The sequence below is a fragment of the Cebus imitator genome, unplaced genomic scaffold (genome assembly GCF_001604975.1).
Source record: "Cebus imitator isolate Cc_AM_T3 unplaced genomic scaffold, Cebus_imitator-1.0 Scaffold107, whole genome shotgun sequence".
Lineage (NCBI taxonomy): Eukaryota > Metazoa > Chordata > Mammalia > Primates > Cebidae > Cebus > Cebus imitator.
Genome location: NW_016107422.1, coordinates 6,971,640 through 6,988,389, shown reverse-complemented (window position 1 = coordinate 6,988,389; position 16,750 = coordinate 6,971,640). Strand labels below are relative to the sequence as shown.

The 16,750-nt window shown below is 40.2% G+C and overlaps 1 protein-coding gene across 3 annotated transcripts in view; it reads left to right on the top strand.

Annotated features, from left to right (window-relative positions):
* EDRF1 (erythroid differentiation regulatory factor 1) overlaps positions 1-16,750 on the top strand; it is a 46,672-nt gene that overhangs the window by 18,403 nt on the left and 11,519 nt on the right. For 2 of the 3 annotated variants that reach the window (XM_017537899.1, XM_017537900.2), the window contains 9 exons: positions 1,443-1,514; positions 1,811-1,961; positions 4,023-4,211; positions 4,556-4,756; positions 6,665-6,883; positions 9,240-9,463; positions 11,130-11,288; positions 11,455-11,604; positions 13,343-13,496. In XM_017537899.1, coding sequence (XP_017393388.1) covers positions 1,443-1,514; positions 1,811-1,961; positions 4,023-4,211; positions 4,556-4,756; positions 6,665-6,883; positions 9,240-9,463; positions 11,130-11,288; positions 11,455-11,604; positions 13,343-13,496 — 1,519 coding nt within the window. Of the gene's footprint in view, positions 1-1,442; positions 1,515-1,810; positions 1,962-4,022; positions 4,212-4,555; positions 4,757-6,664; positions 6,884-9,239; positions 9,464-11,129; positions 11,289-11,454; positions 11,605-11,888; positions 12,999-13,342; positions 13,497-16,750 lie in introns of those variants that run through there. The other variant, XM_037741791.1, reaches the window with a different exon arrangement.

The following is a 16,750-nucleotide window of genomic DNA, read 5'->3' as shown; positions in this document are numbered from 1 at the left end:
CCAGTCTTTCTGACCTTCACTTTCCCCATTTGTTTGCTGTAGTCATGCTGGCTTTTTTTTTTTTTTTTTCTCTCAAAAGCATCAAGATCATGCTCATAGGAGGGCCTTTGTATTTGCTGTTGCTTCTGCTTGGAATGTACCTACCCTAGGTCTGTTCATGGCTGCCTTTTTTAAGGCTTAAGTCTTGGCTGAAATGTTGCCTCTTCAGGGAAATGTTCCTGACCACTCTGGCTTAAGTCTGCTCTACTTTTCGGTCCTTCAAGGAGCCTGTCTGTACCTGAAGTTCTTATTTTTGTGTTTGTCTCCCTCACTAGAGTGTGTAAGCTCCCTGCAGGTACAGACACTCTGTCTCCTATGTCTAGAACACATTCTGAGTACTCAGTATTTGACTAGGTGACTGCAGGAAAAAGTCATTAACTGCCCATCTAAATTTTAGTTCACTTTCAGCTTGAACTTCCACAGTGGAGTGAAAAAATGTTCTGGTGATAATCATTGATTGCAGAAGTTACATGTATATGGAAAACTGCACTGTAACACTAGGCCATGGGCAGGGCAATTAGGTAATAAGTAAAGATGTAATCAGTTAGCGTCAGTATTTTTCAGAGATAGCACTTTCTATCAGTATCTTTGAAGCACTCAGAATAATACAGTCTTAGTATTCATATAATCATGTCTTTAGTTAGCTTTTCCTCATCCTTGTTGAATGACTGCAGTATGGACAGTCAGCATGAGCTCCAGAGTCCCAGCTCCCCACTCACTCACTGTGTCCTCAGACAAATTGCTGAACTGTCTGTGCTTGCCTCTCTTCTGTACAATGAGAACAGTAATTCCAAACTCTCAGAATTCAGCAAAATGAAATGCTTCACAGAGGCCCCTAGATGTAATATCCTTTGTAGTTGGAGGTTGCTAGCTGGTTTTGCTCTTTAATTACGCAAATAAACAATGAGACTATTGGTGATACTTGTTATTTCTAAATTGATGATAATTTTTAATTCTGTGTTGCCCAGTATCACTGCTAATTCCGAGTGGTGCTGACCTATTAGATTAGGTCTACATTTGTCTAAAACATTATTGCTCTGGTTCTTGCTTTTTTGTCATACTAGAATTATATTTTAAATTGTTAGTATTTAAAGCAACATATATGTTGTAAGATCCTTTTAAGCAAGATTTTTGTTGATAATGCTTACAGTATCTTTTTTTCTTTTTTTTTTCTTTTTTTTTTTTGAGACAGACTCTCGCTTTGTCACCAGGCTGGAGTGCAGTGACACGATCTCAGCTTACTGCAACCTCCACCTCCTGGGTTCAAGCGATTCCTCACTAAACTGAATACATAAACACATTTCTAAAATTGGTTTGTAGAGTTGTAGTAATTCCTTGGAAATGAGAACCATGGAATTTGTTGCATTGGTAGCGTATTAATAATTTCACGTTTGTTCCTAAAGCCCAGTTGTGCATTTCCAGTTTGCCATGACACAGAAGAGCGTTGTAGACTTGTGCTTAGCTATGTTCTAGAGGTAAGTTTACTCTTCACTTTTTAGTGAAGTTTGTACTTGATATGCAGTTTGCACTTGTTTGTTGGTATCTAAATGTTATTCCGAATCATGTTCTGCTATGATATTTTTTTCCTTAAGCATGAAGTGGAAATCAAATTCGTTTTCCCCAAATCTTTCAGATCAAAATAGTTTTTAAAAGTCTGTTTCTGCAATGGAAATTTTCCTAAATGTATTCAGTAGTCCAGATACTGTCTTATATTTAGTTTTCAGTTGACCTGAAGTTAGGTATATAGCGAATGCTTTTCCTTTTTTTGAAGGGTTTAAAATCTGTTGATAGCAGCATCAAAAAAGAAAGCGACCTTCCAGCAGCTGACCCCAGTACTCCAATCCCGTTAAAATATGAAGACGAATCCACAAGAGGGGATCCTGAGGGGCCAGAGAAGCAGATGGCCTTGTTTTTGGACAAAAGTAAGTTGAATTGATGTGCAAATAAGGCCTTGAACAGAATAATATACTGGTTCTTTATCAACAGCAGACTTATGTCAATTAAGGCATTCATTGAAAGGCATTGAGAAACAGATATGTGAACTGGAAGTAGGGGTAGTATTATTTCATTTGAAATACAAGACAAAGGATAATTTTGATGTTTCATGGACATTTCTAATAAGAACATAAGGAGCCTGAATCTTCCTGTTACCCACAGTGAGGAACTAATGCCTTCAGCCTAGTGGAGTTCTCAGAAATTGCTGCTTCATTAAAAGCACTGGAGTGTTTAGGAGCCACAGACTTAGGAGCCAGACTGCCTAGCTTCACATCTTGGCTTTGTTAGGGCAAGTTGTTCTATTGTTTTGAGTCACTTTCTATCTCTTTGAAGATGGAGACAATAATAATGGCTTCTTTAAAGGGTTGTGACAGTGATTAAATTGTTAATATATGTAAAGTGCTCAGATAGTGTACATAATAAGCACTATAGAAGCGTAGGCTGTTGTTACTGCACAGTACATGAATAAGCTAGAAATGTCACTTTTAAATTATCTAGTTTGTTATTCAGGAATATCACATTATGAAGAACATATGGGATTTGAAGCAAAAGTTGTGAATTTCTTCTTTATTTTAACCTAAGTTGTATCTCTATTTCCAACCTTATTTCTTCCCCCCTTTAAAATCAGTTTCAATTGTTTAAAAAAAAAAAAAAAAGTGTAGAAAGCCTGTATGTTTGAAATAATACCAAGTGCTTTCTAGACCTTTCTTCCTTTCTGGAACAGACATGGTGGAGGTGGGAGAGAAATAGATTTATTTCCCCAGCATTTATGTAGTGCTGCTTGTATGCCAGGCTTCAGCCTACAGGCAGTAAGGAGATCACACCAGGACTTTTGCTATTCTTTTTTTTCTGAAATGCCTTTTCTGTCTTCCTCTTCTATCTCCCTTGTTGATAATCCTGCCCAAGCTCAGAATCTCCATGCTTTCCTATATCCTCTATCAGAATTACTTGATTCTCTTACCACTTTGTCCTGTGAGCCTGCCTTATGTCAGAGTTCCTGTGTTAAATGGTTTTACATACACATGTACGCACAAACACACTTGTGAACAAGAACTTCATCTTAATTTTAGTTTCTCACAATGCCTCTTACTCACAGATAATGCTTATATCAGCAGAGGAAAAAGAAATACATGCACACATTAAACCGTAATGAAGACTAAGTACCTTTCATTGCCTTCAAAGACTTGTGTTTTAGCTGATTAAAAAATGAGAAATCTTAAAGCTTGGGGGCGGGAGGCGGGAGTGTGTTTTTGTTCTTTGTGGAGCAAAATGTTCCACAGTGTTTTGTTCTCTCTGTTAATTACACTTAACACATGTTGTTGTGGTTTATGTAATCAAGGTTAGGGGCCATGTAACTTCATGTCACAGTTTCTAGTGCCTGGCACAGTGCTTGGCACAAAGATCATTTGTTGAGTAAAGACAGTAGTGATGGGCTGGATTTTAAATAAAAAGTATTCCTGATAGAGGAAACAGTAAAGTAAGATGGGAGAAAGGAGAAACAGGCATCTTTGTAGGTGACAAATAGTAACTTAACATTGGCTGATGGGTAGTAGGATGGACAAGTAGGAATTAAGACTGAGAAACTTGCAACTAGCTTAGGCTAAGTGGGGAGAAGCCATTTTAATGTTTGAGGACGCGAGGCTTTGACACTGATCTAAGCTGTGCTTTAGGAAGGCAAATTTTGACAGGTTGACACATAGGCTGGAGAAAGAAGACAGGTGTCACTCATGAGGTTCAGTGACACTGGAAGAGAATGGCAGAGTTGCCAATGTCAGGCAAGCAGAAGGCCTTGGAACTCCCAAGTGAGAGTCTTTTAACACAGCCATTTTACTCCAATGTATTTAAGCAGTAAAACATAGTATTTGCCAGTGTTGTCATAATAGTACCTAAGTCTAGAGTGTTTCCATCAAGAAATAGAAAATATTTTTTATGCGTGAGACTTACAGTCAAATGAAATGTGCTGTCTTTTTTTTTTCTACATGTCACAGTGGGCTCCCTTCAGAAGGGCAATTATTCCAGTCAATCTGGAATGATCCCTGGCTCTTGGCAACATAAAATGAAACTTCAGCTGATTCTCAAGTCATCAAAGGCCTACTATGTTTTGTCTGATGCTGCCATGAGTCTTCAGAAATATGGAAGAGCATTACGATACATTAAGTTAGCTTTGCAAAGCCATGGTAAGCCACTATAAATGAATATGTTTAATAGTCTCTGGGAAGGGAGAGCAGAGAAGGCATCTGAATCACAGTTGGAAGTTTACTCCTATTTCCGTTGTAAATCTTTATTTTAAAATGTCTGTTTCTAATCCTGTGTGTGTTACCTACTATTTTAGTTTCTGCTCAGTGGTTTAACATCTCTTTGCTATGAAATGCATGAAACCTTAATATGTATTATTGGACATAAACACAGAGTAGGTACAGTAGCACAAAGTGTTCAGCTGGTAACAGTTTCTTCCTATTTCCCGTGATCATTAATTTTTTCTGCATTTGTGTTTTTTCTCCCTCCCACCCTTCCCAAACAGATACTTACTGCTGCCTCTGCACCAATATGCTTTCCGAAGTGCTGCTGTTTCTCTCTCAGTATTTGACCCTTTGTGGTGATATCCAACTAATGCTAGCCCAGAATGCAAATAATAGAGCAGCACACCTTGAAGAGTTTCATTACCAAACGAAAGAAGACCAGGAGATCCTGCACAGCCTTCACAGAGAGTCCAGCTGCCAAGGTGTGCCAGAGGCGCAGACCACGTGGTTCACAGAGGGACTTTGCAGTCCAGCTCATTCTTGAGTATTCAGAAAAGGGACAGAAATATTAGAGTGTTCATATTTGCTCTGCATTTATTTATTTAATTTTTTGTTTTCTGAGACAGAGTCTCACTCTGTCACCCAGGCTGAAGTACAGTGGCACGATCTCGGCTCACTGCAGCCTCCACTTCCTGGGTTCAAGTGATCCTCCTGCCTCAGCCTCCAGAGTAGCTGGGACTACAAGCACACACCACCATGCCCAGCTAATTTTTGTATTTTTAGTAGAGACAAGGTTTCACCATGTTGGCCAGGCTCGTCCCGAACTTCTGGCCTCAAGTAATCCACTCACCTTGGCCTCCCAAAGTGCTGGAATAACAGGCATGAGCCACCGCACCTGGCCTGCTGTTTTATTTTATTCATTTCTTAATTTTAAAATTATGCATGATCCTGTGTATTTGTATAAAATGATTTTTAAGTATTTTATAATTACTGTTCATATAACTGGAACTAACTACAAAGTAAGATCCAGAGACAGTTGTGTCAATTTTTTTTTTTAAGACAGTCTCACTGTGCTTCCCAGGCTAGAGTGCAGTGGGGTAATCTTGGCTCACTGCATCCCTCACCTTCTGGATTCAAGTGATCCTCCCATCTCAGTCTCCCAAGTAGCTGGGACTAGTACATGTGCCACCACACCTAGCTCATTTTTGTTTGAGATAGGGTTTCACCATGTTGCCCCAGGCTGGTCTCAAATTCCTCAACTCAAGCAATCCTCCCACCGTGGCCTCCCAAAGTGCTGGGATTACAGGTGTGAGCCACTCTGCCCAGCCTTGTGTCAGCTTTTTACACACTACTCTTCTTTTTTTTTCATGAGGTTCTTCCAGGTAACACTTGTAGTCAGCTAACGAAGCCATGAATTTTCTTTTGAAAGGTGTAACAGTTGATGAAGGTCGATTGCCTTCTGAATGATTCCTCTGCGCTAAAATAAAGTAATCATTGTTTTTAAAGTTAGTTCATAGCCAGCCTTCTTACTGAATATGTCACTCTAATTATCAGGCTTTAAAACTGGGAAATAGAGTAATCCGATCCACAGTAGCGATATTCCTCACTCTTACCTCAGCACAGTTGTGTAAGCGCGCTGCCATTAGGACAGTGAACGAAGTAGAAGATGAGTCTTCTGAAGGTGCTTCTTTTCATGGGATTGTTTTATTTTGCTCTTAAATTTCTATGCTAAATATTACTTGATGTTTGCCTCCCAAAGTTTTGGACAATTAACCACTGGAGGAATACGTTAGGGGTGGGGGAAAAATGTGTGATTTTCTAATATTTTTGCCCTTTGTTCCCCTCTCTCCGTCTTTCTCAAATAATCTTTTTTTAATAGATGTAGCAGGAAAATCCTCTGTATTTTTACTACTCCCATCATAGCAATTTCAGTTAAATACTTCTTTGTACTCCAGTCCCCACTAGATGGCATTTTTAATCCTCAAGGGCTTGTGTGGCAGCTTCTTCAGTGACTTAACGTTAACTTGGCACGTTATTTCAAGAACTATTTCCATTAATTAAAAATGCCAAATTTACTTTGGACTAGTGGACATTAGGTCTGTCCTAATAAACAAGTGTTCCTGGGAAAACCAGGATCACAGGAATTGTTTGATACACATAGGCAGGAAAATGTTTATTTTTATCCAACATTCATATCCCAAGAAATATAATTTTATAAAGAAATAGATCTTTATTACGAAACTTAAATATTGTTGTATTGATTGAATCTTAGTATACTTATGCTATATTGCATTTTTTATTACTTAGAATTTAAAATATCAGGTTCGTTTCGATACTGAGGAAGAAGAAATCACATGACTCACATTGATGTTTGCCTTTTTTCTTTTCAGGATTTGCATGGGCAACTGATTTGTCTACAGACTTAGAAAGTCAACTATCTGTTAGTTGTAAATGTTATGAGGCTGCTAATGAAATCTTGCAATTTAGTGACTTAAAAAGCCAAAATCCAGAACACTATGTACAAGTATTAAAGAGAATGGGTAACATTAGAAATGAAATTGGTGTCTTTTACATGAATCAGGCTGCTGCATTACAGAGTGAGAGAGTAGGTGAGTATCTCTTTATATTCCTCTCTTTATTGCTTGTTCTATTAGAAAATTATGTTAATTTTTTATGAGTTAAGAACTGTGGCACTTGATTTTATATCATAAAGAGGTGCTATGTTAGAGAACCTCTTATTCTTAAGAAATAGAATTAGGAAAACATTATTTTCCCTCTGAATTAATTATTTCAGTGCTCTTCATTCCCACTGTGTACCTTAGTCCTTCTGATCAATTCAGAAGCAAATGGGACATCCAGCCATTGTGCCAGGCTCCATGTTGGGTATGTAACTGGCTAAAATATGGTCCTCTCTTCATGTCGGGAAGCTAGATGTGAACACAAAGCCTCAAAATGCTGTGGATGAGTACGGTATAATGGGAGACTGTGGCAAGATGACGTTTATGAAGTTGTAGGGTTCTTAGAAGGCTTTTGGGAAAGTGTACCTGCAGGGCGGTGCAGGATGTGTAGAACATCAACAGGCTAATGTGAGGAATGGAGGGCTTTCCAGACTGAGGAGGCAGTATAAGGAGGAAGAAGCCAGGGGTCTCAGAGGTTCCAAGTGCATGTTTAGAGGGAGCAAGAGGCCTGTGTGAGTACGATATGGGATGCTAAATCCTTTGGGCCCATGTTGAATTTGAGTCCACTATGGAACATGTATGTGAAAGATGTAATATAGTAGTTGATTTGAAGTAGGGCTAGTGAGACAGATGGAGAACCATTCACAGAAAGGTGATAGTTGAAGTCATGAGAGCAGATGGGAATATAAAGACTGGACATGGTGAGAACAGCAAGGCGCTGAGGTAGAGCTAAGGTTAGCAGGTAAGCTGAACATCTGTGGGCCTTTGTTTTTGTTTTTGTTTTTTTATTTATTTCCGTATTTATTTTTAGAGACAGGGTCTTGCTCTGTCACCCAGGCTAGAATGCAGTGGCATAATCACAGCTCACTGCAGCCTTGAACTCCTGAGCTCAAGCAGTCCTCTCACCTCACCCTCCAAAGCACTTTTTCAAAGCTTTTTTAGAGATGAGGTCTTGCTGTGTTATCCAGGCTGGTCTTGAACTCCTGGCCTCAGGCAGCCCTCACACCTTGGCCTCCCAAAGTGCTGGATTACAGGCATGAGCCGCTGCACCTAGCCTGCGTACCTGTTGATCTGTGAACTATGCTCAGCACTAGGAATACAAATATTGCCCCCAAAGATTTCATTGCTAGTAAGAGAACCTCTGCATTTAAGGTGCATCTGGAGCAGACAGTCAGTGAGGGAGCCCAGGAAGTAAGTGGTAGGCAGGAAGCTAGGGAAATTGAATACAACACAGGTTGTAATCTCTTCAGACTCCGTGGGACCACGCTTGTGGATCTTTACAAAATGGCACTTTGCTCAGATGTATTTCTTTGCTTATTTTGATATCATTTGGTTAATATCGAAGGAGGGTTATACTTAAGTGTTACACAGTTGTCCCTACTCATCCTTGGAGGATACGTTCCAAGATCCCCAGTGGCTGCCTGAAACTGTGGAGAGTACCAAACCCTGTATATACCGTACTTTTTCTTATACATACATACCTGTGATGAAGCTTAATTTACAAATCAGGCACAGTAAGAGATTAACAGCATTTACAACAGTATGCCAGCATCAATACTCTTATGCTTTGGGGCATTATTAAGTAAAAATAAGGGTTACTTGTACAGAAGCACAGCGATATCATAACAGTAGCTGTCTAATAAACCAGACAGCTACTAAGTGGATAATGGGCGTCTCTGTGTACAGCATGAACATGCTGGACAAAGGGATATTTCACTTCCTGGTGAGGCGGAGCAGGACGGCAAGCGATTTCATCAAGCTGTATTAATTTGCTGGGGCTGCTATAATGAAATGTCATAGACTGGGTGACATAAACAAGAGAAATGTATTGTCTCATAGGTCTGGAGACTGGCAGCAGGCTTGGATTCCTCTCATGCTTCTCCCTTGGCTTGCAGATAACCACCTTCTCGCTGTGTCCACACAGGGCCCTCTCTGTATGCGTGCCCCTGGAGTCTCTCCCTCTTTTTAAAAGAACACCAGTCATACTGGATTAGGACCCCACTCTTATGATCTCATTTAACCTTAATTATGCCTTTAAAGGGTCTGTCCTAAATATCATCACATTCTAAGGAACTAGGGGTTTGGGCTTCAACATAGGAACTCTGGGGTACACGTTACCCTTCATGTAACAGGCATGATGAGAGCAATGTGCCGTGGTTGACTGCAGGTGACTGGCTCACCACCACACTCCTGTCACTGCCATCCTCCTCTGACCTCATTAAGAGACAGTGCTAGGGTTTACAGTGATGTCTGCTTACACAGTTCTTTTCTTTCTTTCTCTGTAAAGTGAGCAAATCTGTGTCTGCTGCCGAGCAACAATTGTGGAAAAAAAGCTTTTCTTGTTTTGAAAAGGGGATTCACAACTTTGAGTCAATTGAGGATGCTACAAATGCTGCCCTTTTATTATGTAACACCGGGAGACTCATGCGAATTTGTGCACAGGCACACTGTGGTGCAGGTGATGAATTTAAACGTGAATTTTCACCAGAAGAAGGCTTATATTATAATAAGGTAACACATCCGCTTGCATGTTGGGCCTCACCCATTCATACCTGTCATTTATTTACACTTTGCCATTATTTCACTAAAATTTTACAAACCTAAAAATAATTAAAGTATGGTAATGGCACACGACTAGACAGATCATGAAAACACCTGGAACCTGGCCTAAGACTAATAAGAATTGAGTATTGAAGATGACATGTGGAATTGGTAGGAAAAAGATGATTCTGCAAATTGTTGGTATAAGCAGCTTGAATGTCAAATGGATTATAGATTGACATGGAGAAAGCAAAACTATAAAAGTACTAGAAGAAAATACAGGTAGAGACTTACATGATAGGCTAAGGAAGGACTTTCCCAGCATTGCACAGTAAGCAAAAATCCTGGGTAAACGTTGAATAAACTCAAATGTGTAAAAGTTCTAAAATGCACAAATATTTAAAAAATAAAGATCTAAAAATATGCAACAGAAAGGGAAATTGAAAGCAAATTATAATCTAGGGAAAATACTTATTCATAATAACAGAAGAGAGGTTAATACACTCTTACCATATAAAAATTAAGAATCATTGAAATTAAACCACCCAAAGAGAAAAAAAGAGCAAATAACCTTGAGCAGAAAATGTACACTTTTTTAAAAAAAAAAAGTAAATGGCTAATATATATAAAAGAAAATTTTCAAAATTAAATTTTTTTTTTTTAGACAGAGTCTCACTCTGTTGCCCAGGCTGGAGTACAGTGGCACAGTCTCAGCTCACTGCAACCTGGGTTCAAGCAATCCTCACGCCTCATCCTCCCGAGTAGCTGAGACCACAGGCATGCGCCACCACGCCTGGCTCATCTTGGTATTACAATATTTTTAGTAGAAATGGGGTTTCGCCATGTTGGCCAGGCTGGTCTCAAACTCCTGGCCTCAAAATTGAGTTTTATTTATCAGATTGCCAAATTTTATGACAAATGATCACACCCACTGTTGGAGAAGGTACAAGGATATGAGCACTCATGTTTTGGAGTAACTGAAGCCATTTAAATGACATTAGTAGTGAAGAATGATTGTGGCATAATAAATTTTTAAATGAGTGTGATCTTTTTTTATTTTCTTTTTAAAATTTATATATACACAGAAGAGAGTTAATAAGTATACACCAGAAATATAGAAATTATTGCTGGGTACAAAAAAAAAAAAGAAAAACTATTGCTGGGTAGTTAAGTAAAGTATGGTTTTTGGTTTTGATTTCAATATAATGGCCATATATTTGAGGATTGGGGTAACAAGGTGGGAGGAAATACTTCTTTTTACAGTAAAATCTGTCAAGTTTTTAATCTAGTTTACTAGTATGTAAACTAATTTACATTTAGAAAGAAAAAACAAAAGGAAGCAAGTGCATCCTCATGCTCAGCCTGACTCAGAAAGCAGCACCATGGACTGGCTTCTTGTAGCCTTGACGTGGGAATGCAGAGTGGTCTTCAGTCTACTTGGAATAACTTTCTTCACTGAAATATTTTCATTGACTTTTTAGGGAAGAAAAAGTAATTTCCTCATAATGTTGTCCCTTTCTAAATTATCCCAAAATTAAATTAACATCTGGGTAGTTATGAAGTATGTTTTATTTTAATGCAGTATTGGTGTATGTTTAAGCTGAGTTAGAAATGTACACTGTTTTCTCCCTTGCAGGCTATTGATTACTATTTGAAAGCACTAAGGTCGTTGGGAACACGGGACATACATCCAGCTGTTTGGGATTCGGTGAACTGGGAATTGTCCACTACTTACTTTACTATGGCAACTCTACAGCAAGATTATGCTCCGTTATCTAGAAAAGCTCAGGAGCAGGTGATAATATTTGCTGGATTATAAAATAAGTTCTCAGTCTCATTTATTCCTTTAACAAATATTGAGTATCTGTTGTCTTTTCTTTAATAAGCAGTATTTAAACGTTTTAACAACCCCTACAGTCAGATTCCAAACTTATTTTTTTTCTTGCCCTCAAAATAAACAGATTGAAAAAGAAGTCAGTGAGGCCATGATGAAGTCCCTGAAATACTGCGACGTGGATTCGGTGTCCGCTCGGCAGCCCCTTTGTCAGTATCGAGCTGCAACCATCCATCACCGGCTGGCCTCCATGTACCATAGCTGTCTGAGGAATCAGGTACTGTCAGGCCAGGTTAAGTTCAGAGCCACGTTAGTTTAAAAGTGTTCTGGGCGCTTTGTTTGTTTTTAATTAGCTACTTTAGAAAAACGTGTAGTGTAGCTGTTTTTCCCTTTCACCTGTGCCATAGGTTTTCTTCTACTCTACTTGATTGGGTCTTAGTTAGCGAACTTACCGATTTGCCTAGGTGTGTTGCTTAGTTTTTTTTAATGTAGGTAGGCTTTATAGTAATTGTTTGATGCCAGTTTTACAGCACTAGTCTCCCATCTTTTATTGTAAAATAGAGCATATATATGAAAGCATAGAAAATACATGTGGAACATACGTACAGTTTACAAAATAAACAAAGGAAAGCCCTGTGGCCCTTGTCTGGAGGTTAAGGAATGGAAGCGTCCTCTAGAGGGCCCCCGTGTGCCCCTCCCTGGTGTGTCTTCCTTGATGTTCATCCAGGTAAACTGCTGTCCTAAATTTTCTGCTGTGTTCCTGCCTTTTTTGTGCTGTGCCACTTAAATAATATGTCTACATTGTGCTCCGTGGTGAGCATGAGAAAATGAATCCTGCTGTTGGTGTTCTGTGGCCTACTGTCTTTCACTTAACATCATGTTTTTGAGATGCATCTGTGTTGGCAGGCACATGTACCTGTTCGTTTCCTCAGCTAAGTAGTCATTAAATGACTATATGGTAGTCTGTGATTACTGAATTTTTGGGTTATTCCAGTTTGATGCTATTAGAATCTAGTACCAACAGTATTGTACATGAATCCTTGTGCTCAAATACCTGTATTTCTGAGAATAATCTGAGGACTAGAATAAAGGAGCCTTCCTTTGGAGACATTGCTTTGCTTCTGCTGGAGTCTTGGGCCTATAGTTTCTCAGTAATGTTTTTTGTTTGTTTTGTTGCTTTTCCCCCTTGTAAGGTAAGACTACTTACCTTGCAGTCCATTTGGCATGAGTTTACTTCTGGGTGGCCCTTATCTTGAAAAGTGTCATCTTTTGAGTTTGAGATCCAGCTTAAACTGGAGATTTTTTTTTAGACTGGGTCTCACTCTGTTGCCCAGACTGGATTGCAGTGGCATGATCTTGGTTCACTGCAAACTCTGCCTCCCAGGCCTCCCCACTCTTTTGCATATAGATATCTAGTTGTCCCAGTACCATTTTCTGAAAAGACTGCTCTTCCTCTACTGAATTGTCTTGGCCCCCTTAAACTTGCCTTTGCCCTTAGGATATTAGGCCATCTGGGAAAACCTGAATTTTGGTTGAGGACTTTAGAAGGCAAAGTGGAAAGAAATCTTCTCCAATTCATGCCTATAATCCCAGCACTTTGGGAGGCCGAGGCAGGCAGATCATTTGAGGTCAGGAGTTTGCGACCAGCCTGGCCAACATGGCAAAACCCCGTCTCTACTAAAAATACACAAATTAGCCAAGCGGTAGTGACGGGCACCTGTAATCCCAGCCACTCAGGAGGCTGAGGCAGGAAAATTGCTTGATCCAAGAGGCGGAGGCTGTAGTGAGCTGAGTTCATGCCACTGCACTCCAGCCTGGGCAACAGAGTGAGACTCCGTCTCAAAAAAAAAAGAAAAAAAGAAAAAAAGAAAATGGATTAAATACCTAAATATAAAAGCTAAAAACAACAAGACCTAATAAGACCCCCGGGGTGAAAAATAACTCAGAAGCACTTAGTGAAGCCTGAGGGAGTTACCGGGAACGATTTGTGTTTGAAGTTTGGGCTTTGATTTCAGGTTGGTGATGAACACCTCAGGAAGCAGCACCGGGTGCTGGCAGACCTTCATTATACCAAGGCCACAAAGCTGTTCCAGCTTCTGAAGGACGCCCCCTGTGAGCTGCTCAGAGTTCAGCTGGAGAGAGTAGCATTCGCAGAATTTCAGATGACCAGTGAGTCTTACTTTTCATTTCTTGAATATGCATGCATTGGCTTAGCATTTGATTGTCTTAGAGTGAGGCAGGTCTGTGAAGCTGAGTAATACTGCTTTCATTTTAATTTGCCCCATAGTTAATGACTTTGGGTAGGGAGTGGGAGGAATCTCTATACTTTTTGAAGTGCTTTTTAAAACTAGAGAAATATTAGATTATGTTCAGTCACTAGAAATATTGAAATATGGCCCATGACCCCTTATTTGGAAAAAAATTTGACAAATCAATTTAAACAGTTAAAGATTTAAATTGGCCAGGCATGGTGGCTCACGCCTGTGATCCCAGCACTGTGGGAGGCTGAGGCAGGCGGATCACCTTAGGTCAGGAGTTGAGACCAACCTGGCTAACATAGTGAAATCCCATCTCCACTAAAAATACAAAAATTGGCCAGAAGTGGTGGTGCAGGCCTGTAGTCCCAGCTACTGAGGAGGCTGAGGCAGGAGAATCGCTTGAACCCAGGAGGTAGAGGTTGCAGTGAGCCAAGATCATGCCATTGCACTCCGGCCTGGGCAACAGCTCGAGACTGTGTCGTAAAACAAAACAAAACAAAACAAAACAAAAAAACACAAAGATTTAAATCAGGATGAAAAATTTGAGAATGGAATTGAGAGGCAACAGTAAAGGAGTAGTGGGCCTTGTTGAACCCTTTAAACATAGAACTGACACTTGGATTGTGGTTCCAGAATAGACACTACGGTAGAGCCTGACCAAGGTAAAGACAAGTCGGGAGACAGAAGGGTGAACCTGAGAATGCTTTCTTAGGTTATTTTCCATGGCAGGGAGTAGGCAGATACTTCTTCCACTTAATTCTTTTTCCTAAGTTCTCCCCCTCTCTCTTGCTCACCTGTTCTCTTCTCCTGCAGAGGAGTCTTTTGAGAAGTATTTCTTGTGTGGTAAAGAAACAAGAAACCACTATTTGAAGTGCAGCAGTTCATTTAGTTTTTAGTCTTCTGTAAAACAAGGTTAATTTACATCTGTATGACTTAGTTTACATAGGTATGCAGTAGCCCTGGAAGGTGCCTAAGAAACTGGTAACATTGTTCCCTTTGGGGAGGAAACCTGGAAGGCCAGGAGGAGGGGCTTCACTGCATACCCATTTGGACCTTGTAAATTTTGGGAATGTATTACCTATCTAAAACAGTTTCTAAAAATAGTTTTTACTAAAATTAATTTTTTGCTGGCATATAATGCATGACTAGGTGTGTGGGACAGTCACCAGGATTAACGGTAGCTCTTTATGGGGGAAGGTTTGGGGAGAGTGATCTTCACTTTTCATTTACACCTTTGAATATTCTGCCGGGTTTGAATTCTGTAGAATGAGCAACCGTCTTTTTTTTGTTGTTGAGTTTTTGTTTGTTTGTTTGTTTGTTTTGAGACAGACTCTTTCTGTCACCTAGTGAAGAGCAGTGGCATGGTCACGGCCCACTGCAGCCTTCACTTTCTGGGCTCTAGTGATCCTCAGCTAGTTTTTTAAAAAATGTTTTTTAGAGACAGGGTCTCACCATGTTATAAGCCCAGGCTGGTCTCAAACTCCTGAGCTCAAGCAATCCTCCTGCCTGAGCCTCCCGAAGTGCTAGAAGATAATGAGAACAAATTTGCTAAGATGATAAGTGTCCCTCCTTTAAATGTTTTACTACTGTGAGTACTTTAGAAAATAATGTAAATATTTGGGGAGATGTTGTTAGCCAGATTTGTGAGTTTTGTAAGCCAAGTTAATAAATGCCCTAGATTGTGACACCTTTTATTCTATCTTATTTTACCCAGTGTTTTTTTTCTAGTACATATGATTCAGATCTCCCTTCCTAATGTTTATATTGCCTGGTCCCTGCCCCAACATCACTTCCATACATAATCAATAGCTTGCCTTCCAGATGCCACATCTATGCTGAAATCACATTTATCTGTTGATTTGAAAGATAATAGATTATTTAGAAAGTGTGGGATTATGGGTCAGCGCATCAGCTCATGCCTGTAATCCCAGCACTTTGGGAGGTCGAGGTGGGTGGATCACAAGGTCAGGAGATCAAGACCATCCCAGCCAACATGGTAAAATCCCGTCTTTAGTAAAAATACAAAAATTAGCTAGGCATGGTGGTACTCACCTGTAAGTCCCAGCTACTCGAGAGGCTGAGGCAGGATAATCGCTTGAACCCAGGAGGCGGAGGTCGCAGTGAGCTAAGATCATGCCACTACACTCCAGTCTGGGCAACAGAGTGAGAATACACCGCAAAAAAAAAAAAAAAGTGTGGGATTATGCTTTAAAGGAAGAAGGCAACAGTTATTCTCTCCCCACCTGTAGAGTTGGGGAGTCCCCAGATCACTTTCACTTCTCACACTAATTCCAAGTTTGTTGGGGGCCTCTAAGACCATTCTTAGGTTTGATAATTTGCTAGAAGGACTTACAGAACTCACTGAAAACTGTTCTGTTTACAGTTATAATTTCTTTTTACATTAAAATCAGCCAAGGGAAGAAGCTCAGGAGGCAGAGTCCTGGAGAGTTCTAAGCGCGAAGCTCCTAGTTCCTCTCCTGCTGCAGTTACAGATAGTGCTAATTCTGGCTAATTTATACACTTGGTGAGTACTGGCAGTGATGCATGCCAGTACTCACCAAGTGTATAAATCAATACATGTACCACTGCGGAGGCTCACCCAAGCCTTGGTATAGAGCTTTTATTGGAACTTGGTCACATAGACATGGTTGACTGCCATGTGGCTGATCTGTCTCCAGTTCCTCTAGAGGTCGAGCTGTTACCATGGGGCCCAAAGCCCCCACAGTGAATCCCATCGTTAAGCTATCCAGTGTGGCCCAAGGCCCCCAGGTAAACAAAGGCATTCTTACTAGGCAGGACATTTCAAGGACTTAGAGATTACCTTCTGGGAGCCAAGGACAAAGACCAGACCTCTGTTTGTACAAGATGAATCCTACTGCACACAGTTGAGTTCTAGGAGAATGGGAGCAAAGGTGTGTTGTTGTATCTGATAGCTATAGAAAAATGTTATTTAGAAGGCTCGAGAATAAAACAAAACCTTGTTCATCTGGTCTGACTTGCTGCCTTTGAACAGAAATGTAATAAACTATTACAGGTAGGACAACTGATACTCAGCGCTTAAGTGACTTGACCATATAACTGGTAAACTGTGGGGTGGCCATCAAGCCCCAGACTCCTTTCTGCTGGTCCCTTTTCCTCAGGCTCCTGTTCTGAAAACGTGGTGTC